The sequence below is a fragment of the Ceratotherium simum genome, chromosome 4 (genome assembly GCF_057802395.1).
Source record: "Ceratotherium simum simum isolate JZ-2026a chromosome 4, ASM5780239v1, whole genome shotgun sequence".
Taxonomy (NCBI): domain Eukaryota; kingdom Metazoa; phylum Chordata; class Mammalia; order Perissodactyla; family Rhinocerotidae; genus Ceratotherium; species Ceratotherium simum.
Genome location: NC_141903.1, coordinates 25,668,984 through 25,692,946, shown reverse-complemented (window position 1 = coordinate 25,692,946; position 23,963 = coordinate 25,668,984). Strand labels below are relative to the sequence as shown.

Below are 23,963 nucleotides of genomic sequence, written 5' to 3'. Positions count from 1 at the left end.
TTCATATCAGCATGGGAAGGGAGAATTGCTATTGATAATTGAAATAATAAACATAGTTTGTTTCCTATTCCTGGTTTTGGTTTGTGCTTCACAGTCTAACCATTAATGTATCCATTGGCATATACTATTATATTAGAAACAGCTCAAGTCCATAGTTGTACAAATTTGTAAAACTTCTTTTAATTTTTATTTATTTCATCGAAGTATAATTGACATACAATATTGTGTTAGTTTCAGATGTACAACTTAGTGATTCAGCATTTATCTACATTACAAAATGATCACTGATAAGATTATTTATCATCTGTTGTCATACAAAGTTATTACAATATTGTTGACTGTATTCCTTAAGTTGTGCGTTACATCCTTATGACTTATTTATTTTATGACTGGAAGTTTGTACCTCTTATCCCTTACACCTATTTTGCCCTTCCTTCACAACCCCTTTCCCTCTGGCAATTAACCAGTTTCTTTGTATCTATGAGTTTGTTTCTCTTTTGTTTGTTCATTTGTTGTTGTTGTTGTTTTTAGATTCCACATATATGTGAAATTATATGGCATTCTTTCTCTGTCTGGCTTATTTCACTTAGCATAATACCCTCTAGACCCATCCATGTTAGTTATCACAAATGGGAGGATTCCTTTCTTTTTATTGCTGAGTAATATTCAGTTGTGTATATGTCTGTGTATATATATACACACACACACACACCACATCTTTATCCATTTACTGAACACTTAGGTTGCTTCCTTATCTTGGCTATTGTAAATAATGCTGCAGTGAACATAGGTGTGTATTTCTTTTCGAATTAGTGTTTTCATTTTCTTTGGAAAAATACTCAGAAGTGGAATTACTGGATTGTATGGTAGTTCTATCTTTAATTTTTTGAGGAACCTCCATACTGTTTTACATAGTGGTTGCACTAATTTACATTCCTCCCAAAAGTGCCCGAGGGTTCCCGTTTCTCCACATCCTCACCAACACTTGTCTTTTTGGTAATAGCCATTCTGACAGGTGTGAGGTGATATCTCATTTGTGGTTTTCATTTGCATTTCCCTGATTTTTATTGATGCTGAGCACCTTTTCATGTACCTGTTGGCCATCTGTTTGTCTTCACCAAAAAACTATTAGAACTAATAAATGAATTCAGTAGAGTTGCAGGATACAAGATAAATGTACAGAAATAAGTTGCATTTCTATACAGTAACAACATACTATCAGAAAGAGAAATTAAGAAAACCATCCTGTTTATAATTACATCAAAAGAATAAAATACCTAGGAATAAATTTAACAAAGGATATGAAAGATGTGTGCACTGAAAACTATAGGACACTGATGAAATAAATTGAAGATGACATAAATAAATGGAAAGATATATTATGCTCATGGGTTGGAAGAATTAATATTGTTAAAATGTCCATACTACTCAAAGCAATCTACAGATTTGGTGCAATCCCTATTAAAATACCAACGGCATTTTTCACAGAACTAGAACAAATAATCCTAAAATTTGTATGGAACCACAAAAGACCCTGAATATCCAAAGCAATCTTGGGAAAGAAAAACAAAACTGGAGGTATGCTCCCTAACCTCTAACTATACCACAAAGCTATAGTAATCAAAACAGTATGGTACTGGGGCCAGCCCTGTGGCTTAGTGGTTAAGTGCATGTGCTCCGCTACTGGCGGCCCGGGTTTGGATCCCCGGCGCGCACGGACGCACCACTTCTCCGGCCATGCTGAGGCCGCGTTCCACATACAGCAGCTAGAAGCATGTGCAACTATGACATACAACTATCTACTGGGGCTTTGGGGTAAAAAAAAAGGAGGAGGATTGGCAATAGATGTTAGCTCAGGGCCAGACTTCCTCGGCAAAAAGAGGAGGATTAGTATGGATGTTAGCTCAGGGCTGATCTTCCTCACAATAAATAAACAAACAAACAAATAAATAAATAATAAAATAAAATAGTATGGTACTGGCATGAAAACACACAGATCAATGGAACCCAATAGTGTGCCCAGAAATAAACGCACGCTTATATGGCCCACAGGAGGCAGGAATATACAGTGGGGAAAAGACAGTCTCTGGACAGACACATGCAAAGGAATGACCCTGGATCACTTTCTTAAACCAAATACAAAAATAAACTCAAAATGGGTTAAAGATTTAAATATAAGACCTGAAACCATAAAACTCCTAGAAGAAAATGTAGAGAGTCAACTCTTTGACATCGGTCTTAGCAGTACTTTTTTGGATATGTCTCCTCAGTCAATGGCAACAAAAGCAAAAATAAACTAATGGGACTACATCAAACTAAAAAGCTTGTGCACAGCAAAGGAAACCATCAAAAAACAGGCAACTTATGGAATGGGAGAATATATTTGAAGTGATGTATTTGATAAGGGGTTAATATTCAAAATATATAAAGTACACATACAACTCAACATCAGAAGAACAAATAATGCATTTAAAAAATGGGCAGAGGACTTGAATAGACATTTTTCCAAAGAAGATATACAGATGTAAAACCTCTTTTATTTAATTAATTAATTTATTTAATTAATTTTTTGTGAGGAAGATCGGCCCAGAGCTAACATCTGTCAATCCTCCTCTTTTTTTTTTTTTTTTTTTTTTTTGCTGAGGAAGACTGGCCCTGGGCTAACATCCATGCCCATCTTCCTCCACTTTATATGGAACGCCGCCACAGCATGGCTTGACAAGTGGTGCGTCAGTGCACGCCCTGGATCCGAACTGGTGAACCCTGGGCCGCTGCAGTGGAGCGCGAGCACTTAACTGCTTGTGCCACTGGGCTGGCCCCAAACCTCTTTTTTCAAAGGACACAGTATTCCAGAAGTGTTTAATAAATGAGGGAGAATCGTGGAACTTTTTTGCATATGTTTTAATTGATACACATAGTTTATAATTGTCACAGTGGATCAGTAACTGGCAAAACACCAGCTTTTCTGAGGTGAATCCATTTAAGTTTGTTGACTTTCATTATTTTAGATTTGATAGATTGAGAGTTCTGTTGAACCAGAGTGAGATTGAAGACTATTCTCAGGAGGTATGACGTTAGTTCATGTATTTCTTATAGCTTGTGTTTTATGTTTGGGCCAAAAACGAAGATGAAGATTTCAGAGAGTTGATTTACCAAATACAGTTTTTCTAATTAGGATTGATTGAGTGTATTTGTATAGACTGAAATCGCCAAAATTTTCTTTTTTTTTTTTTTACTGAGAATGGGGATCAAGTAGACAAGATTATTCACAGAACTTTCAGTGAATGGTCTTAGATCACTGAAGAACTTCCCTAAACGTTTTGTAATCACTGGTGCTATTGGGTGGTTCAGTATTCTTAATTATAGTAATATATTTTATGATGTCTTCAAGATTTTTATTTATTTATTTTTTTCTTTCTTTTTGTTTTGTGAGGAAGATTAGCCCTGAGCTAACATCCACGCTAATCCTCCTCTTTTTTTGCTGAGGAAGACTGGCTCTGAGCTAACATCTATTGCCAATCCTCCTCTTCCCCCCCCCCCCCACAAAGGCTGAGTAGATAGCTGTATGTCATAGTTGCACATCCTTCTGGTTGCTGTATGTGGGACGCGGCCTCAGCATGGCCAGAGAAGCGGTGCGTCGGCGCGCGCCCGGGATCCGAACCCGGGCCGCCAGTAGCGGAGCATGCGCACTTAACTGTTAAGCCACGGGGCTGGCCCACAAGATTTTCTTTTTTTTTTTAATGTGGAAGCATTTTTTTATTTAGAATTTTTGAGGCATAATTTATAAACAGTAAAATTACAGAATTTAATGGTTCAGCTTGAAAAGTTTTTCAGTTGTATACATGTGATTATCACCCAAATACATGTATTTCTCTCACCGCAGCCAGTTCCCCTGTGGTCCTTTCCAGTCAGTTCCCTCTGAGGCAAGTACTTTCTGATTTGTAGCACCTTAGGTTAGTTTTCTCTTTAGCCTTTTCTTTCTTTTTTTTTTTCTTTAATTAATTAATTAATTAATTTTCCCCCAAAGCCCCAGTAGATAGTTGTATGTCATAGCTGCACATCCTTCTAGTTGCTGTATGTGGGACGCGGTCTCAGCATGGCCGGAGAAGCGATGCGTCGGTGCGCTTCCGGATCCGAACCCGGGCGCCAGCAGCGGAGCGCACACACTTAACCGCTAAGCCACGGGGCCGGCCCCTCTTTAGCTTTTTCTTAATCATCAAAGAAACAGTGTTGTATGTGCTATCTTAATCTCAGTTCTGGAAAATCTGGCAATTCAACCTGATAGACAAATGGATGATCAGAAATCTATTTTGCTTGTATAAAATTCTAACCTCCTTTTGTGTGAGAATGTTGAATGAAAGAAAACTTTTTTTTTTCCCCCAAAGCCCCAGTAGATAGTTGTACGTCGTAGTTGCACATCCTTCTAGTTGCTGTATGTGGGACGTGGCCTCAGCGTGGCCGGAGAAGCGGTGCGTCGGTGCGCGCCCGGGATCCGAACCCCGGGCCGCCAGCAGTGGAGCGCACGCACTCAACCGCTAAGCCACGGGGCCGGCCCAAGAAAACTTTTTATTCCTATTGTGTCAGACACTGTTAAGCTCTGAGGCTAGAAAGTTATATAAGAAATGGTCTCTATTCTTCAGAAACTTAACATTTAGGAAGAAGCTTGCGTTCATCTTTCAAAGTGTTAGTTTTAGCTGACCATGACTAATGTAGAATTCTTGAGGCCTTGGCTATTTTAATTTCGGAATCAGTCCTTTTTTGAGCAGTGAAGCAATATAGTTTCTTTTCGTTAAAATGCTATATGTATTTAGTCACATGGAAAGTTATTTTTTTTTCCAGTTTTATTGGGATATAGTTGACAGGAATGTTATTTTTAAATACTGCTACTATTTCCCTTGAGCTCAGTGGTTGATATTTATTAAAGAAGAGCTTAAAGGAGAGACTTGAAGAGCCAGAGCTTCTACTTTGATGGAACCATATAGAGCTTGTAGTGTAAATATAAGCCTTTGGAGGCTGCAGAGTTATTTGAGGCAACCCTGATGACTGACAGTAAAGCTTGTAACTCTGGTACCAGAGTACTGAAAATTTGGTTTCAACAGAGCTGTTGTATGTTTCTGAAGTTGAAAATTTCAACCCAAAATAAAGTATCATCTGTTTGGAAAATTCAGAAATGCTCATTGAGAACCTAGTTAGCAAAATATTCAGTTGTATTAAACTATTAAACTAACAAAGAAAATTAGTATTTGGAAACTTGGTGAATGATAGAGATTTCTTGGACAAGCTTCAGGATTATAACAGTTAAGAAAAATCCGCAAATGAGATGTTCGATTTACCATATAAATAAGTATAACTTTACTTTCTTGGTTTTATGACAATGACTTGAAGTAAAATATTGATAATGGTGTAATCAGACCAATAATGAGCTTTTTTAATTCTTTTAATTTGAATTATCTAGGTAATCTCAAAGAAAGGGAAAAGAGAAGTTCAAGAGATGCTCTATAGATTTTAATTCTTTTACTTGTGATTTGTAACCTAGAGGAATTCATCATTTTGCATAGGAATGCAAAATGATGGATGTGAGAAGTAGTATTTGATAAAATGTGACTTAGAAATTTATATCATAATGAGACTACTTGGCAGTATCAAAGGATGCAGTTAGGTTGATGTTATTAGTCTAGTTAATGATGGCATTTGTAATATTGACGGGAATAAGAGCAGACGGTACTGAAGAGAAGCAAGTGCAGCTAGAGTGAAAAGACAGGAGTTAATGTGTTTTCTTTGTTTTGATTTGTCTGTCCTGTCATGAAGGTTCCCTTTAAATTGTTATTCATATTGTGGATATATTGTATATTTTGGATAAGGTGGAAGCAAAACTTTCTGTTCAGTCTCTTTATATGTTAGAAAATATGTAAGTACAACTTAATGGAATGAAAATGATACTAACTTTATCGGTTTCTGAGGGATTGGAAGACCTGTCTTCCATTTCTGAAACTAATTGTGAGATGACAGGGGGTTTTTCCTTTTATCTGAGATTGGGTCAGATGTTAGTGGTTTTTGAAGAGAAATAGCTGAGCCCTTTTAAGAAAGGAAAATTTATATGGGAACTCTAATATATAAAAAAGTGCATTTGCTCTGGTTTTTGTAACCTTAAAACTCGGAAACCACAGGCTAGATAACTGTTAAGATCCTCTGATGTCCAGCTGTAATCTTTTAAGTTCTGAAGGATCTAGGATCAATAAGAACATCTGAAATTACCTTTTTTGGACCAAGAGCCAGGGGAAAAATACAGTAATTTTTCATTCTGCCTACTTTAAGTACATTAGTTTAAAACTTAGGATCCACATCCTTGTCACTGCGCTCCTTGTAACCATGCCTGCAGGCAAAACTACTGTTTAGTAGGACTAGGAGGCTATTCCATATTGATCTAGTGGCTGTAATTTGGGGAAAATAGAGAAGAAGCCTTCAACTAATTTGTTAGATTTTGGTGAAACAAGTAGTAAATGGGACAGATATTCAAGAATAATGCAGAAATGCACTAGATGAGGACACATATCTCTGCGGATTGCTTGTGCAAGAATTGACCAACCAAACCCAGTTTACCCATCCTTTAAGAAAACTGAAATAAAGTTTCTCTCTTTTTTCTTTTTTACTGAAGTTAATCCGTACTGATCCCTCTGTTTGCCTTTATGTTTAAGTTCAGGCTGCTTTTTCTCCTCAAATGGAAAGTTGGATTATCTCATGCTATATTTTTTCCAAAAAGTGTTTTTTTGATAATAACTGACAATAATTGAGGACCTATATTGTGTATCAAGTGCTTTTCTTAGCACTCAAAAGTACCAACTTTAAATTACCTTGATAATTCTGAGGTGGTAGGGATTATTTTGTTGAGTAAAAACATCTTGTTTTTAACTTCTGCCTACTTTATTTTAAGATTATTTTTGGTCCCATTGTAAAATAAACTAAGCATATTTACAGTTTTTATTTTTTCTGGTTTCTTTTTTAAAAATATTTAAATTTCTCTGATTTAGTTTGACTAAAAATGTGTTAGTATGTGCCTGTATGTCAAAGCTATATTTTTTGTTTGAATATCACCCTTGAATCTAATATTTTTGTAAATAAGAGTATCTTTGTAATCTTACAGCTAGCACACTCCTCATTGGGTTTAATAACTTAGGAAAATTATGATAGGATGCATGTTAGAAGTATGTACCTTTGAGGTTCTTATATTTGGTTTAAGAAAATTGAATATTGGGAATAATGATGAATTAATTCTTCATAGTGATTTTTTTCCCTGGTATTCATCTGATGCAATAAGTTTGAATGTATAAAATCTCACCTGGTTTCTTTAGGTTTTGTTTGTTCTTATAATGTTTATTTCTTTTTAAAACCAAGAGTTGCTGAAGTGATCTTGTGTTACTCTGAGTTGGTTTTAGCTAAATGATTCAGTCTTCTCCCCTGCCACTTTCTTCCCTTGTTCTTTATCTTTCCTGTTGAATATGAGGGTTTGTTTTTTTTCCCCCAGGTTGAATTGACCAAAGCAATGGTTATGGAGAAGCCTAGTCCCCTGCTGGTCGGGCGGGAATTTGTGAGGCAGTATTACACACTGCTGAACCAGGCCCCAGACATGCTACACAGGTACAGCATTTTTTTTTTTCCCTGCATCATTGAATGCTGTTCTTCAGTATATAAGTACTTATCCTTGAGATTCTTTTCTTCATCATGCACCTTGTATGACTGTTACATAATAGTGCTTTGTACCTAAGTATGAATAAATAAATTTTAAATTCAAAATTATTATATAATAATTGGTGAAACAATAGAATGTACATGTATTAAAAAATTAGATTGTTACCTAAACTTATATACTATTAGAAAAATAATGCCTGAAAATGTGTAATCATTTGTCTTATTTTGCTGTTTTTTGAGAATCATGAATTATTTACTAAGAATGTATTGAAGATTGAAGATTGTTAAAACTGTAATAACATACTTTTGTGTTGATGTGCTTTAAAAAATTGGGATATCTTTGTAGTGAAAATGATACGTGTTTGTTGTCAAAACAGATGTGTGAAATAAGCATGGAAGTCTCTAGTAAAACCATGCTAATAATTTTTCTATTTATATGTAAACATCCCCCCCCACCCCAAGGCCCCAGTAGATAGTTGTATGTCACAGCTGCACATCCTTCTGCTTGCTGTATGTGGGACGCGGCCTCAGCATGGCCGGACAAGCTGTGTGTCGGTGTGCACCCGGGATCCGAACCCGGGCCGCCAGTAGCAGAGCGCGCGCACTTAACCACTAAGCCACAGGGCCGGCCCTATGTAAACGTTTTTAATATACTGTCTTTTAGCTTTTTTACTTGATAATCTGGGGTCTCCTTAAAAGAGTAGAACATGAATCACATTAATTTTAGTATCCACAGAGTTTTTATTTTATAGAGATGTAGCGTACTTTAATCCCTTAATGATGAATATGTTAGGTTGGTTCCATTTTCTCTTACAAACAATGCTGTATTATACAAAACTCTTAAATCTGTTTATATGGACTTGTTAGAATAATTTCTTAGAAATTCTAAAATGTGTATTTGGTGGACCAGAACTACTTTTTCCTTTATACTTTGACCAGCATGTTTATTGGATAACATGTGATTATTAGATACAAAAGAATATTTTATAAATTTGTCTTGAGTCCTTGCTCTGAAAATGGAAAATATCTCCTGTGTTTTATTTTATTCATTTATTTATTTTGGGTGAGGAAGACTAGCCCTGAGCTAACATCCAATGCCAATCCTCCTCTTTTTGCTGTGGAAGATTGGCTGTGGGCTAACATCGGTGCCCATCTCCCTCTACTTTATATGTGGGATGCCACCATAGCATGGCTTGACAAGCGGTGCATAGATCTGTGCCCCGGATCCGAGCCACTGAACCTGGCCTGTGAACCCCAGCCACCGAAGCGGAGCACGTGAACTTAAGCACTGTGCCACCAGGCCGGCTCCTCTCGTGTTTTTTTTTTAAGGTTTTACAATTTCCAAAACACTTTCATTTGTTTCCTCTTGATCTTGACAAAAACCTTTTAGTGAGGCATTGTAGGAGAGTTAACTTCATTTTGCAGATAAAGATGCTAAGGGGTTAAAAGCTTGCTGGTATTCACATGACTATTAAGTGATAGAACAAATCTCCAAATTGTTTTTCTTCTTTTCTTTGTATTTTATGTCCAAATTTTATTCTATGCCCTTAGAATTTAGATAAATTTGGAATTTAAAAAGGAGCAGGAGTTGAAAGAAACCAACCAAATGCGTTAATATATTTCTTTTCAATATTATTTGTTGATTCTAAATCAAAACGTGAAAAACCTTTTATTCACGTTTCATCTCTGAAGGACATCTTAGATATAATGAGAAGTGGCTTAGTCAGTAGTGAACTGATTCATTGGCTGACGTGCAGCCTTTTAATAACTTTAAAAGTTGAAAGGTGGGGGCTGACCCAGTGACGTAGTGGTTAAGTTCGAGCTTTGGAGGTTTGGATCCCGGGCACAGACCTACGCACTGTTCATCAAGCCATGCTCTTGCAGATGTCCCATTTATAAAGTAGAGGAAGGTGGGCATAGATGTTAGCCTAGGGCCAATCTTCCTCAGCAAAAAGAGGAGAATTGGCAACAGATGTTAGCTCAGGGCTAATCTTCCTCACCAAAAAAAAAGCTGTTGAAAGGTAGACTTGGAGTTCTCTTGGGCCTGGATCTGTCCCCTTTTTTGGAGGCAGGGAGAGGTGGAATCAGGATATAGAATGAAATGTATGGGCTCATTTGTGAAAAATTGTTTATATGGAGTACAGATGTCAAGATATCCTGATAGTAGTTATCCCTGGGTCGGGGCATTTCTGGTGTGTGTGTGTGGATTTTCTGATCCAGTATTATTGTAGTGAAAGCCAAGCTATTGAGGATATAGATGAATTAAAGCTGGAGAATAAAAGACTGAAGCTCTTAATTTGTCAGCAAAAATTGTTAAAAACTACTCCAAAAACCCGCCTGCTTGAGTTACTGTGTTTTTAAGGGAATTCTTCACATGTATTCTCAGATGTAAAAGGACTCTCCAATTCTATGAAGAGTAGAGATGTCCTGATCTGTATCAAAACTGCCTGTTTTCTTCTTGAGTGAAAACAAGAACTTCTGTTTGGGGATCCGAACCTATGAACCCCAGGCCGCCGAAGCAGAGCGTGCGCACTCAACCGTTGCACCACCAGGCCAGCCCCTTCTGTTTTATCTTTAAATGGCCTTCCTGACATGAACTACAAGATCCTTCCCAGCATGATCCTCCTACCCTGAGATCTGGAACTTGTGACTTGCAAAATAAGTGTTCTGCCTCATTGACCAAATCCATTCCCCTTCAGCAAATGTTGACTGACATGTGGGGCTGGATGTATGGTTGTGTACAAAGGTTGAAAAACACATTCCTGCCTCAGAGAGTTCCAGTGAGGCAGATAGGTACCAAACATGAAAAATAAATACCTTGTCTTAGGGTGCTTGATGATACAAGTAAATTATCTTCCTGTTTCACAGATTTTATGGAAAGAACTCTTCTTATGTCCATGGGGGATTGGATTCAAATGGAAAGCCAGCAGATGCCGTCTATGGACAGAAAGTAAGCATACTAAGCTTTTATGTAAGCTGTTAAGCAGCTGAGAAATAACCCATAAAATTGAAGTGGGTACGTGCTTAATAGATTTGCTGATATTTAAAGATCAAATTTCTCAACCTTTTAGAAATTTAGGTATTCAATAACTATTTGAGTAATATGATAGTCATAGAGAAGCTTATGATGTCACATTTGCTCATTTTTTGTTATATATTTTGAAATTTTCTTATGTTAAGAGTTACTTGGTTTTAGCATGGGAATCATCGTAAACGTTTTTTAGGTATGTTAATTCAGGACAGTTATTTTAAAAGGCTCGAGGTGGTCACTGGGAATATACTGTATTAAGACAAATTGGAGTAGGGTCTGTGTAGTTTGTAATTGAAACGTGCAAATTCTCTTGACCTGTGTTGTGTTAGAAAGTTTTTTTTGTTGTTGGAGATTGTATAACTTTTAGAGCATTAATTCTTGCCTCGATTCCTTAGGAAATCCATAGGAAAGTGATGTCACAAAACTTCACCAATTGCCACACTAAGATTCGCCACGTTGATGCTCATGCCACTCTGAATGATGGTGTGGTGGTCCAGGTGATGGGGTTGCTCTCTAATAACAACCAGGCTTTGAGGAGATTCATGCAGACATTTGTCCTTGCTCCTGAGGTATGAAAAAAGAAACAGTGATAGATTGTGCATATCTTTAAAAACTGTTCGTTTTGAAATTTCAAGCTTACAGAAAAGTTGCAATAATAGTACAATAACTCCCACATACTCTTTACCTAGAGCGACTAACTATTAACACTTGTTCACACATTTATTTTTTTTTTGCTTATCATTTATAATTCTAAACCATTTGAAAGTAAGTTGGAGACATCATGCCTAGTCATCCTCAGATTATTTAACTGAGCATTTCCTAAGAATAAGGATTTTTCTCTTCCGTAACCATAGTATAGTTACCAGATTCGAGAAGTATTGATGTAATACAGTTATCAGTCTACAGTCTATCTTTAAATTTTGGTAATTGTGCAAATAATGTCCTTAATAGTGATTTTTTTTCCCCATGGTCCAAGATTCAATCCAAGATTACACAATGCTTATGGCAATCATGTCTCTTTAATTTCCTTTAATTTGCAGTAATTCCTTAATCTTTTGTTTTTCATGGCAATGGCATTTTTGAAGAGCACTATCAAGTTACTTTGTCGAGTGCTGCAGTTTGAATTGTCTTGTATTTCCTATGATTAGACGTAGGTTATACACAGGAGTGTCTTCCAGTGCCTCACGTTAGGGAGGCACTTGATGTTGTTTAGTCCTATTATTAGTGATGTTAACTTTGATCACTTAGTTAAGGTGATGGTTACTAGGTTTTGCCAGTGTAAAGTTAGTATTTTTACTTTTCTCATTAGCAAGTAAATTGTGGGTGATTTTTTGAGACTATGCAAATATCCTGTTCTTCATCTAACTTTACTAGTTTTAGCATTCTTTGATGATTCTTGCTGGAATCAGCTGCTACTCTGATGGTTACAAATGGTGATTATCTAATTCTATCATCCTATGTTTATTTCTTGGCATTCTGCTATAAATAACTTGGCCTTCTCTCCTGTCTTTTATCAACTCATGGAGTCTTTGGTTATTTAATACATTACTAACTTTATATTGATGTCTAAAATGCCCCATATCTGGTAAGTCTGAACCCCTTCAAGCTGGCTTCTGTGTTTTCTTTTTATTTTTTTGAGCTCTTGGTAACTTTCTGGCACAATATGTTTTGGGCTCATCCTGCTCTGTCCTTGCTCCAGCCCCAGTTCTGGAGTCAGCTGTTTCTTCAAGGGGCCCTGGTTCTTTTTAGTTATCATGCTTATCGTGAAAGAACCACAGGTTTATGTTGAATTAATTGCATTTGTACTGTCTTCTCGACTGATCCAGACTGAAAAAAGTCAGGAAGCCTATCTGCATAAGCATGTGGAAGTGGCTCAATAAGGTCTTGCTGATTAAATGTTTTCTCTAGCATTACTCTTAAGATAATTTTCTGTTTAGGATAGTGTATCTGAAACTCCTATCATTTTACTGTTTAAATATAAAATTGCTTGATTGTCTTTTTGATAAATTACATGAAGTCACTTTAGTCATGATTTTTAGAGCAAGGCTTAGATTATTTGTGTCATAAACCTTGACGGACTTCTAAATATGCAAGGAATCATGTGGGATATAATTGCCAATTATGAGTTTACTTATAGTTCCTTTTTTCCTTTGAAGAGGAAGAATCTAACATTGCCTTAGTATAATGCATTGTTACATAAACTGTCTCATTTAATACTCAAAGCTCTAAGGTATATGTTGGTATCCCTCTTTTTACAGATGAGGAAACAGCCTTAGAAATTGAATAACTGGTAAATGACATAGTGGGATTTAGACTCAGGTGTGTCTTGTCCTCGAGTAGGCAGACCTTTTCAGCTTCACCACCCTTGTGTGCTTGGATACAGATTTAGGGAGTTTTAAGTATCTGCTGTGGTTGGTAATATGTATGTATTGTTCAAGAAGTGATTTGAGGTGTGTCATCTTACATACTTAGAGTTTTATCAGTTTTTAGGTATCCATCTGGTATTTTAAGCAAGCAATATATTTCAGTGTAGTTTTTAACAACCATAATGTAGAGCAGGATCTTTCCACCTTGGTGCTATTAACTTGGGGACAAATAATTCTTTGTTGTGGGGGCTGTCCTGTGCATTGAGGATGTTCAGTAGCATCCCTGCTCTCTACTCAGTAGTTGTCAGTTGCACTCCCCACTGTGAAAATTGAAATGTCTCTCGACATTGCCAAATGTCCCCTTGAGGGGGGCAATATTGCCCTCAGTTGAGAACCACTGGTGTCGAGTGGTTTGGTTTTTTAAAAGTCTGCTGAATAAGTGAAAACTTTGTTGGCATTGCAGGGCTCTGTTGCAAATAAGTTCTACGTTCACAATGATATCTTCAGATACCAAGACGAGGTCTTTGGTGGCTTTGTCACTGAGCCTCAGGAGGGTAAGTTATTGTCTAAATTTTTTTTGATGGCATCAGATTGACCTGAAGCGAATATGGGTTTCTTGAATGTTTTCATTGTACTCTGTGTTCTGCATTAATAATTTCTAGTTGTCAAGACATATGGAGGGAGGGTCTGAGTTTTTAACCTACTTGAAGCTAACAGGTTAGCCTACTTCATGGATACTGGTAGAAGACATAAACTCCTCAGTCAGAAGTAGACAGGCACAATAGTAGCATTTTTGCCACAGTGTGCATAGGACCCTATGAAGCAGTCCAGATGATACCTGCACTAAAGTGGGGTGCATCACAAGAGTGGGGAACCCTAAGTTTAGGGAACCTAAATCTTTTATAATGGGCAGTAAACATGCCTGCCCTTTGCTCTAGAGGGAGACATCATTTTCCAAGGCTATTTGCTATATAAGTGTTCTTAAAAGATAGTCTGGAACAAAGGGTTGCCATTGCTTCAATTGTAAGATGTGCAGAAACACAAGAGACCCATGGAAAATTGTCTTTAAATAAATAAATTATTAGTATTTTAGTGTTTTCTATATGGCTGAGAAGATTCTAAGTGCTTTATATTTATTATGTAACACAACAGCCTTATAGATAAGTACTGTTAGGTGCTGTTGTTTCCATTTAATGTGTTAGAGCACTAGGATGCAGAGAAGGAATTTGCCTGATGTCGTATAAACATAGCTAGTTAGGTGGTAGAGCCTGCATTGGGTTACTGCATTACACTCGATTACTGGATTATCGCATTGCATTACTGGCAGTGTGCCCTCAGACTCCATGTTCTTAACCCAAACACTCCAGTAGCCTTCATTCCGTCCTTAAAGCCTATCCTATGATTTTACCAAATTGCCCTGTTTCTTTACTTTTTTATATATGTGTGCTTTTATTTCATTGCTTTTTTGATCACGGTGAACATTGTGAAAGTGAACATATTTGTGAATTAAGTAAGCACAAGTTACTTTAAATTTCTTTTCTCACTTAGAATCTGAGGAAGAAGTAGAGGAACCTGAAGAAAGACAGCAGACACCTGAGGTGGTACCTGATGATTCTGGAACTTTCTATGATCAGACTGTCAGGTAAGGAACACTTTGTTCATCTGTCCAGAGCTGCATGAGAATTTGGGTTGTCTAGTCTTACTGTTTGCTAGAAGGCAGTCATGTATTCTCAGAATTATCTCAGAAAATAATGACAATTTCCCAGAAGAAAGGTTTTACTGCTGGTATTTCTGAGCTAACAAAAATATAAACTTATTTAATATAGATTGTACTATGAGGACTACTTCAATAGTTTCCATCAGTTGCTTTTTGGTTTAGTTTTTTCTTGGCGGTAAGTGAAAAATAGATTTGGGGTTTCTCATCAAGTATTTAACAAATCAGGGCCGGCCCCGTGGCTTAGCAGTTAAGTGCGTGCGCTCTGCTACTGGTGGCTGGGGTTCAGATCCCGGGCGCGCACCGACGCACCGCTTCTCCGGCCACGCTGAGGCGGCGTCCCACGTACAGCAACTAGAAGGATGTGCTTTGGGGAGAAAAAGGGAAAAAGAGGAGGCTTGGCAATAGATGTTAGCTCAGGGCCGGTCTTCCTTAGCAAAAAGAGGAGGATTAGCATGGATGTTAGCTCAGGGCTGATCTTCCTCACACACACAAAAAAGATTTGCTTATTGAGTGCTTTCCTAAAAAGTCTTGTTTTAATACTCAGATATGTAATTCTTAAATCTTCTTGGGAGGGAAGGAGCTATTTTTGGGTTCAAGTCTCTATAGTTTATTCATAAATACTTGGGAATTTCTTGCTAAGTCAAAGGAAGCAGAATGATATTTCTCAAATTTTCCTGTGAAAGCAATGACTTGGAAGAACATTTAGAGGAACCTGTTGCTGAACCAGAGCCTGATCCTGAACCAGAACCGGAGCAGGAACCTGTGTCTGAAATTCAAGAGGAAAAGTCTGAGCCAGCATTGGAAGAAACTGCTCCTGAGGAGGCGCAGAAGAGTTCTTCTCCAGCACCTGCAGACATCGCTCAGACAGTACAGGAGGACTTGAGGGTATGCAGCATGTCCTCGTTGTTATTCTGTTTCTAGTTTACTTTTGAAAATCTCTCTTCCCCTTTATTATTGTTCGGTTGACTTTTGTACATGCGTTTTTATATTGGTGGTTCACACGTATTGAGCCAAGCCTCACATAAGAAGAAAAATGCCTATTGCTTTATAATACCAAAAATAACTTTTTTTTGCCTCTAAGGAAGCTTTAAAACTTCTTAGACCAGAAATTTCAGGTGCTGTTTTATCACTATATCAGTGATATGGTGATCTCTTGTTTTTAATATTTTATCTTTCAAATGGCAAATTATTACATGCTTATTATAACAAACAAGTGATAATGTATCTTTTTTTTTTGCTGAGGAAGATTAGCGCTGAGCTAACATCTGTTGCCAATCCTCTTCTTTTTGCTGAGGAAGATTGGCACTGGGCTAACATCTGTGCCCATCTTCCTCTACTTTATGTGTGGGATGCCTGCCACAGCATGGCTTGATGAGCCGTGTGTAGGTCCGCACCCAGGATCTGAACCTATGAACCCTGGACCACTGAAGTGGAGTGCATGAACTTAACCACTATGCCACTGGGCTGGCCCCAATAACGTATTTTTAAGAAAACGTAGCACAACAGACTTTCCTGCCTTTTTCTATGAAATCTAATTGAGGATAACTTTACTGTAGAAGTAGAAACAAACTGCTGAAATATAACTGCTTTTCTAATTAGAATACCTGATTTCAAAAGTTTGAAGTTTTTCAGTTACTCTTCCTGAGTCATATCAGGATATTAACTGAACTCAAAACCTTTACAGTTGATGCTCCTGAAGTAGTATGTTTTAGTGCTGTATTTATGGGATCAGGGTTCTTATAGTATTATTTGTCTAACAGTTGATTCAAGTGCCTCTGTCCTAGGCATTGTTCTATTGGAAACTATTGGTAAAACATATAGGGTTCTTGGTCTCTCTGGCAGCTAGTAGGTGAATAGGAAAGAAACGGTGAAATGACATAGCTTGCAGGGGGAAAAGTAGGTTGGCTGGATTGAGAATGGATGACCAGTTAGGTGGCTGTTATAGTAGTCCTGGGGAGAGAAGATATGTTGGATTAGGGTTGTGGCAGTGGAGATAGAAGATAATTAAGAGACAAATAACAGGATTTGGTAATTTTGATATGGATTGAAAAAATGTTCAAGATAATTCTAAAGTTGGTGTAATTGGGTTGCTGTTTGCATCATAGAGGAAGCAAGAGATTGGAGGAAGCATAGGAGGAAGAGCTGGTTTTGGAGGAGAGAGAATTTTCTTTGATTTACAAACTTGAAATTGAGTGACGGTGGCTTCTTAGACGTTAAGCCTCTCATTTTGCTGGTACTTGATGATTTGTCCTAAGGGATTTTAGTACTAAATTTGTAAGTGGGGGAAAAAGGAATATCAAGATACTTATAAACTCCATCCTGTTTATGAAAATGGGTTGTGTATATTATGTACAAGAAATCAAGAGCTAATAGCTTTTATATTGTTTTGATATGTGGTGTAATCAACTAATGTTGTTGTTGTTCCCTTAGACATTTTCTTGGGCGTCTGTGACCAGTAAGAACCTTCCACCCAGTGGAGCTGTTCCAGTTACTGGGATACCACCTCATGTTGTTAAAGTACCAGCTTCACAGGTGAGTTTCTAATTAAGCTTGTATATTATCAATTTTACCTGTATTTTGTGTAACGTGGTTTCACAGAGGTTTAGAGAATGGGAGAACTGGTATATAGGACAGAGGAGAAAGGGTACAAAGTGGTTTTTAATGATTTTTTTTTTGAGAGAACTGTCATTTTTGAGTTTAAACCTTATTGTTAGCTAAGAAATTTCACAAGAAAGAAGGTAAGCTTGCTTTGTTTTTACACAGAAGTTAACTTATAAATTTTTCAGCCTCGTCCGGAGTCTAAGCCTGAATCTCAGATTCCACCGCAGAGGCCTCAGAGGGATCAAAGAGCGCGAGAACAACGAATAAATATTCCTCCCCAGAGAGGACCTAGACCAAGTAAGAGCTCAGAAGGGTGACTTCTCTAGTTTGGGTGATTTTGAGGTGAGAGCTTGTTTTATGGGGGTGGTTGATATTTGTATACTTAAATAAACAAAAAATATTGTGGAGTTGATGGAATACCCTGTATTTAGGATGGAGAGAAAACTATTGCTTGGAACAGTCTCTGAAAGATGTCTTCTTTCTCTGTCATTCATTGCTGTTTCTGTTTCCTCTTAAGTCCGTGACGCTGGTGAGCAAGGTGATGTTGAACCCCGAAGAATTGTGAGACACCCTGACAGTCACCAGCTCTTCATTGGCAACCTGCCTCATGAGGTGGACAAATCGGAGCTTAAAGATTTCTTTCAAAGTAGGTTATTGAGTTTTTTTTTTTTGTGAGGAATATCAGCCCTGAGCTAGCCCTGAGCTAACATCCATGCCAGTCCTCCTCTTTTTGCTGAGGAAGACTGGCCCTGAGCTTACATCTGTGCCGATCTTCCTCCCCTTTACGTGGGATGCTGCCTCTGGGACGCTGCCACAGCATGGCCTGACAAGTGGTGCATTGGTGTGCGCCTGGGATCCTCACCCGGGCTGCCAGCAGCGGAGCGCACGCCCTTAACGGCTACGCCATGGGCCTGGCCCCGGTTATTGAGTTTTAAACACTAGATTCGTCTAATGCAGTGCTGTCCAGTAGAAATAGAAGATGAACCCAAGGTGTAATTTTAAGTTTTCTAGTAATCACATTTAAAAAAGTAAAAAGAAACTAAAGAATTTAATAATTTATTTAATCCAGTTTGTCTAAAACATTATTGTTTCAACGTGTAAAAATATATGAGATATTTTACATTTTGTTATACCAAGTCTTTGAAACCAGTGTGTATTTTACACTTAGAGCAAGTCTTATTTCAGACTACCACATTTCAAGTGCTGTGTAGCCACGTGACTAGTAGTTATTGTATTGGATGATGTGTGTGTAATATTTAAAGGAAATGTTCCAGTAAGTTATTTGTGAACCTGTGCTTCACTTGCAGGTTATGGGAATGTGGTGGAGCTGCGCATTAACAGTGGTGGGAAATTACCCAATTTTGGTTTTGTTGTGTTTGATGATTCTGAGCCTGTTCAGAAGGTCCTTAGCAACAGGGTAAGCAGTTTTTTCATCTTGATTTTTTTTTTTTTTAAATAAGAATGTCTTGGCTCTTTGAATGTATTCATCTTTATAATTATGTCTTTTATATGTAAAGTGTAATTTATTGCAGCGTTTGGGTAATACATTCCATCGTGTTCAACCATTACCACCAAAAGACCTGGGGGCTGGCATGGTGGCACAAGTAGTTAAAGTGCGCGCGCTCCGTTGCGGTGGCCTGGGGTTCGCTGGCTCGGATCCCGGGCGCGCACCGACGCACCGCTTGTTAAGCCATGCTGTGGCGGCGTCCCATATAAAGTAGAGGAAGATGGGCACGGATGTTAGCCCAGGGCCAGTCTTCCTCAGCAAAAAAAGAGGAGGATTGGCATCAGATGTTAGCTCAGGGCTGGTCTTGCTCACAAAAAAAAGTAAAAACAGAAGACCTGCCTGGGAGTTTAGAAAAACAAAACCTGTGTCTAAATAACTTAGTTTTTGAATAAGTGAATGAAGAGGATGAATTAACTAATAGTTACCAATGCACTGAGATTTTTACAAATTCTGTTCCTTGGTGGGGGCTTCTGGTGTAGGAGATGAAATACAATGTTACTTTTAGCTAAGACAACTTAAAGAGCCAGTTTGCCCAGGGCAGTCTTGGTATATAACTGTTGTCTGAGCACAACTATGAGGAGCTGCTGCTTTTACTCTCTGTGAGTTGTCTGAGTTTGGAGTCATCCTACCTGAAACCACTTTTATTAGCAGTACTCTTACGAATACGAGTACTTTCTAATAATAGAGGTATTTGTAGAATTGGAATCTTATTACTATGTAGTTCTTAAAGAACCCTCCCTTTTCCTCACATCTTTCATTAGCGAAAAAGACTTTTTGTAGTGGTTGCAGCAGCAGCAGCAATAGTAGAAGAGAACAAAGGTGTAAATATTGTTAATTTACTGAGATGGCTGTTGGATTTTTAAAACCTCACTTTTTAAAAAAATTGAGGTGAAATTCGCATAACAAAATTAACCATTTTAAAGTGTACAGTTCAGTTGCATTTAATACCCTTTGTTGTGCAACCATCACCTATCTAGTTATAAAACATTTTCATCAAAAGAAAGCCCTTTACCCATTAAGCTGTCCCTCCCCATATCCCGTGTTCCCACCTCCTGGGAGCCACTAATCTGCTTTCAGTCTCTGCTCATTAAACAACACATTTTATTAACCAGGTGATTAGAATAGAGAAGTGTAGATCAGTAGTTCCCAGCGGTTTTCCTGAACTTCTGATGTTCTCCAGAATGTTAATGAGTAAACTGCAAAGTTTGATTGTTGTGGTCATGACCTCATATGAGCCTTAATCTGCAGATGTGCAATATCTTTCAAACTGTTTGACCACTATTTTTGTGAAGCATCTCTTGCAAAACAGTGAGAAATGAGGAGAGAACAGTGGCTTACCTCACCAAAGACACAGAATACTGAACCTAGAAATGTGCAGTAGGCTTTATGGAAAAATCCATCAGTCAACATGCAGTAGGTGCAGTGGCCAACCTTTGTGTTGCAGCCTTGAGTTCATACTTCCTTTGAGCCTATGATATTCCCAATGTGCCAAACGAGGTCAGACCTGATAACTGGCTTCCTAGTTAATTGTCCAAGATAAGAGGGTGGTTTCATTTTATGCTTGTGGGTAAGCCATGGCATCTTTATGCATAAGAATTGTTTGAGGTAAATTTCCTCAAAAAGGGGCCATCAGTATGTCTGGTACCTTTTTTTCATTCAGATTGCTTCTACCCTTTTGATAACTCCTTAGAGATGTCTTCCGTAACTACCTTTTAAAAACATCTCCAGCCCCAACCTCTCTCCCCTTATCTTTCAGACTTGAATTTGGTTTTATTTTTTCTATTGTATCTACAACATTTCCTGGAACAGTGCTTCAGATTAATATGTGTGAAGTGATTTATATAGTGTGTATATAAAAAAATATAAATATTTATAATATTTACATTGTGTTAAAATATTTTTATCTATACGTGTACAAATATAAATACATGTTTAATGAGAATTTAAAATAGATATTAGAGTTGGAGCTCAAAAGAGGCTCCCCCCCCACCATATGCACATTTCCTCATGTGTACTTTCAGATCACTCCTTTGTACTTTGGGAACTGCAAATGTAGCTTGGCTTTCCCTCGTCACACTATGTTGGTAAAAGTCTACCATACTCCCTGCAGAAATTTTTTATGAGTTCAGAAATAGCTTATATAACACTGACAACCATGGTGTTTGACATGCTGTAGTGTAGTGTAGTGGTTCAGAGCTTACACTTTCCAGTCACAATGCCTTGGTTTACATTCCTTTTCTGTCACTTACTAGTCTTGTGACCTGTGGGGTAAGTTCCTTAACCTCCCTGGCCCTTAGTTTGTTGGTCTTTAAAATAGGTATAATAATAACCCCCAGGGGGTTGTTGTGAAGATTAAATGAGATAATAAATGTGAAGTATATAGAACACTTCTCTGTATAGTAAGTACTATTAAATGTTTATTTAAAAAAATATTTCAGTGAGTGCCAGTGAGGGGAGTGTAAATTGAATTCATTGGAATCTTGAGTAACCCTTTGTTTTCTACTTTAGCTCTATTGGGTGAAAAGAACGCCCCAGCTTAGTGTGGATGTATCTTTTTCTTCCTTCGCTAAGATCTGTTGTCTTTATTATCTTTGCTATTTTCCAAAATTCTACTAAGGCAAATAGCTTTATGTTAAAGTTATATTTAGATGAAGTTAATGATGTTTTTGAGATGTATATGTACTTTGTATAAATATGTGCAGCACAAAATCTTTCCACAATAGGTGGTGATGAGGTTTTATTCTAAGAGTTCAAAAATCCATGCAGAAGGTGGCAATTCTTATTTTTATTATTCTTTTTATATAATTCTATGGGAAAATAAGATTTGCTTTAATAAGTATGAATGAGTTACTTGTGCTGCTGTGCTATTTAAATTGACTTTTTGAATTAGCCTCTCCATGTATTTGTTATTGGGGAAAATTTTGTGTTCTGAGTTCAAAACAAAAACTGAACTGTGAGAACGTAGCTGATTTGTAAGCTACTGGTTCTCTATGATAGCTTTGTTTTGTCTTCGATAGTCAGTAGCCCATAAGCACTCTGTAAGTCTGCTTACCTTGCTTCTTGCAGCCCATCATGTTCAGAGGTGAGGTCCGTCTGAATGTGGAGGAGAAGAAGACTCGAGCTGCCCGGGAAGGGGATCGTCGAGATAACCGCCTGCGGGGACCTGGAGGCCCTCGAGGTGGGCTGGGTGGTGGAATGAGAGGCCCTCCCCGTGGAGGCATGGTGCAGAAACCAGGATTTGGAGTGGGAAGGGGAATTGCTCCGAGGCAGTGAATTGCTCTTCACTGATCTTCCGGCAGCAGTACAAATCCTAGCTCCTGCAGGATGGTGAATTTCTTCAGCCAGCCTTTGGTGTCTTGGAACATGACCCCCTAGTCTATTATAAACTGCTTAAGTTTGTACAATTTTACTTTTTGTGTTAATGGTGTGTGCTCCCTCCTCCTCCCTTCCCTCCCGTCACCATTTAGTCCTTCACTCCAATTTTGTGGAATGATATTTTAGAAAAAACGGATTTTTAAAGAAGAAAAAAAAAAAAAGACTGAATTTCCTTGCTTTACTTGGCATATACAGACTGGATTTTTTTTTAACAACCATTTCCCCAAAGGAATGTGTCTTGCTTATTACTGACATTTGGTATGTTTCATTCATTGGAATATTTCTTACTTATTTTCTACATGTTTCAAAAGCCTGTGAGAAATACAGGATTTGATAAACATTTTGAAGGCAGGAAAAACCTAAATTGTTTCTTCTTTGAGAGTCTTGACTACCTTCTGGTGTGGAGAAATTGCCATTGGAAAAACTGACAGTTTTGATTCTCACTGGTATGGTTAAAAACGGAATAAAAGATGTTTGTTAGAGTTTTTTCCTTCTGATATGTGATCAAAAAACAATTCTAAAATCTACTGTTTTTACCATAGAAATTTAAATTGTGAGATAGGTTTTAAATGTCTAGAATGCAACTGATATGCTTTTCTTGAACTGTTAGATTTTTTTTGAAATAGAGTTTTTTCATGTTTAATTTGTATTTGTAAAAAAACAAAAAAACAAAAAAATCCCAAAATCTGAATAACACAAAACCAGAGCAAAACTGTTGTGCCTTCTATTTATCTTTGATTCTAGTCCTGCAACTGTTTAAAGGAAAACAATAAAAGAAAAAGTCTAGATTTGTTTTATCAGGTTCAGAGTATGTTGAGAATTGTGGAATTCATCTTTTACCTTGTATGTCTTCTGTTTATTTGTTATGCCGTCTTCTGAAATTGAGTCTCAAACTGGAATGCCTTTGAGGATGGATGCTTCCTTTGGGGTCCTTTGACCTGAATAGTTCAGCATTCATATTAACTTTTGTTTCGTTATCTGTTCAGAATCCTAATCATAGTCCACGAGAAGGAATGTAACTTTAATATTGGACTTTGCTGATATGCTTGAGTGTCTACTAGTTTTCTTTCTTTGAATCATAGCCATTTGGTAAATTTTCTGTTTTGTTATGTTTCTCTTATTGATGGGCATGCAGTGGGTGTTTCTTGGAAATGGCCAATTTTTAAAAAATATTTCTGGTAGAAAATCTGGCAATATAGACTAATACTCGTTTTGCATAGTATGTTTTTGTTGAGTGCTGTGTGCGAGGTGGGTGAAGGTTTTGTTTTTACACATTTGTGAAGCAACCCTTTCTGTGACAACTTGTCATTACTAGTTGAAGGGCAACGAGATTGTCAAATTTAACTTATTTATTTCCTTCATATCAGTGTTCATCCTTAGGACTGTTGTTTGAGGATAGTATATGAGTAGGAATAGGAATGTTTGTTTTACTGTTACTGGGAAACTCGAGATTTGCTGAAGGGCGTAGTCTTAAACTAAAATGAAGTTTGATGTTATCAGTTGGTCCTTAGTACTTCAAATATTTGAAAATTGGCAACATCTCTTTCACATAAAGACACTTATATAACTGAGTCATGTGGCTGTTTTTGGGTCAGTTTAAATAACTATTTGGTAACCACTTCATTTGGCCCAGGTCAGTGATAATTGGAAGAAATTCAGTTTGTACTTTTGTAGCTTATA

The 23,963-nt window shown here is 37.5% G+C and overlaps 1 protein-coding gene across 2 annotated transcripts in view; it reads left to right on the top strand.

Annotated features, from left to right (window-relative positions):
- G3BP1 (G3BP stress granule assembly factor 1) overlaps positions 1–23,071 on the top strand; it is a 34,124-nt gene extending 11,053 nt beyond the window's left edge. For both annotated transcript variants that reach the window (XM_004428627.3, XM_014786157.2), the window contains exons 2-12: positions 7,523–7,635; positions 10,555–10,636; positions 11,113–11,286; positions 13,547–13,637; positions 14,632–14,725; positions 15,484–15,685; positions 17,231–17,332; positions 17,587–17,698; positions 17,919–18,047; positions 18,709–18,818; positions 21,975–23,071. In XM_004428627.3, the coding sequence (XP_004428684.1) occupies positions 7,541–7,635; positions 10,555–10,636; positions 11,113–11,286; positions 13,547–13,637; positions 14,632–14,725; positions 15,484–15,685; positions 17,231–17,332; positions 17,587–17,698; positions 17,919–18,047; positions 18,709–18,818; positions 21,975–22,181 (1,398 nt within the window). In that variant the 5' untranslated portion in view covers positions 7,523–7,540 and the 3' untranslated portion in view covers positions 22,182–23,071. The remainder of the gene's footprint in view (positions 1–7,522; positions 7,636–10,554; positions 10,637–11,112; positions 11,287–13,546; positions 13,638–14,631; positions 14,726–15,483; positions 15,686–17,230; positions 17,333–17,586; positions 17,699–17,918; positions 18,048–18,708; positions 18,819–21,974) is intronic.
- The last annotated feature ends 892 nt before the right edge of the window (positions 23,072–23,963 follow it).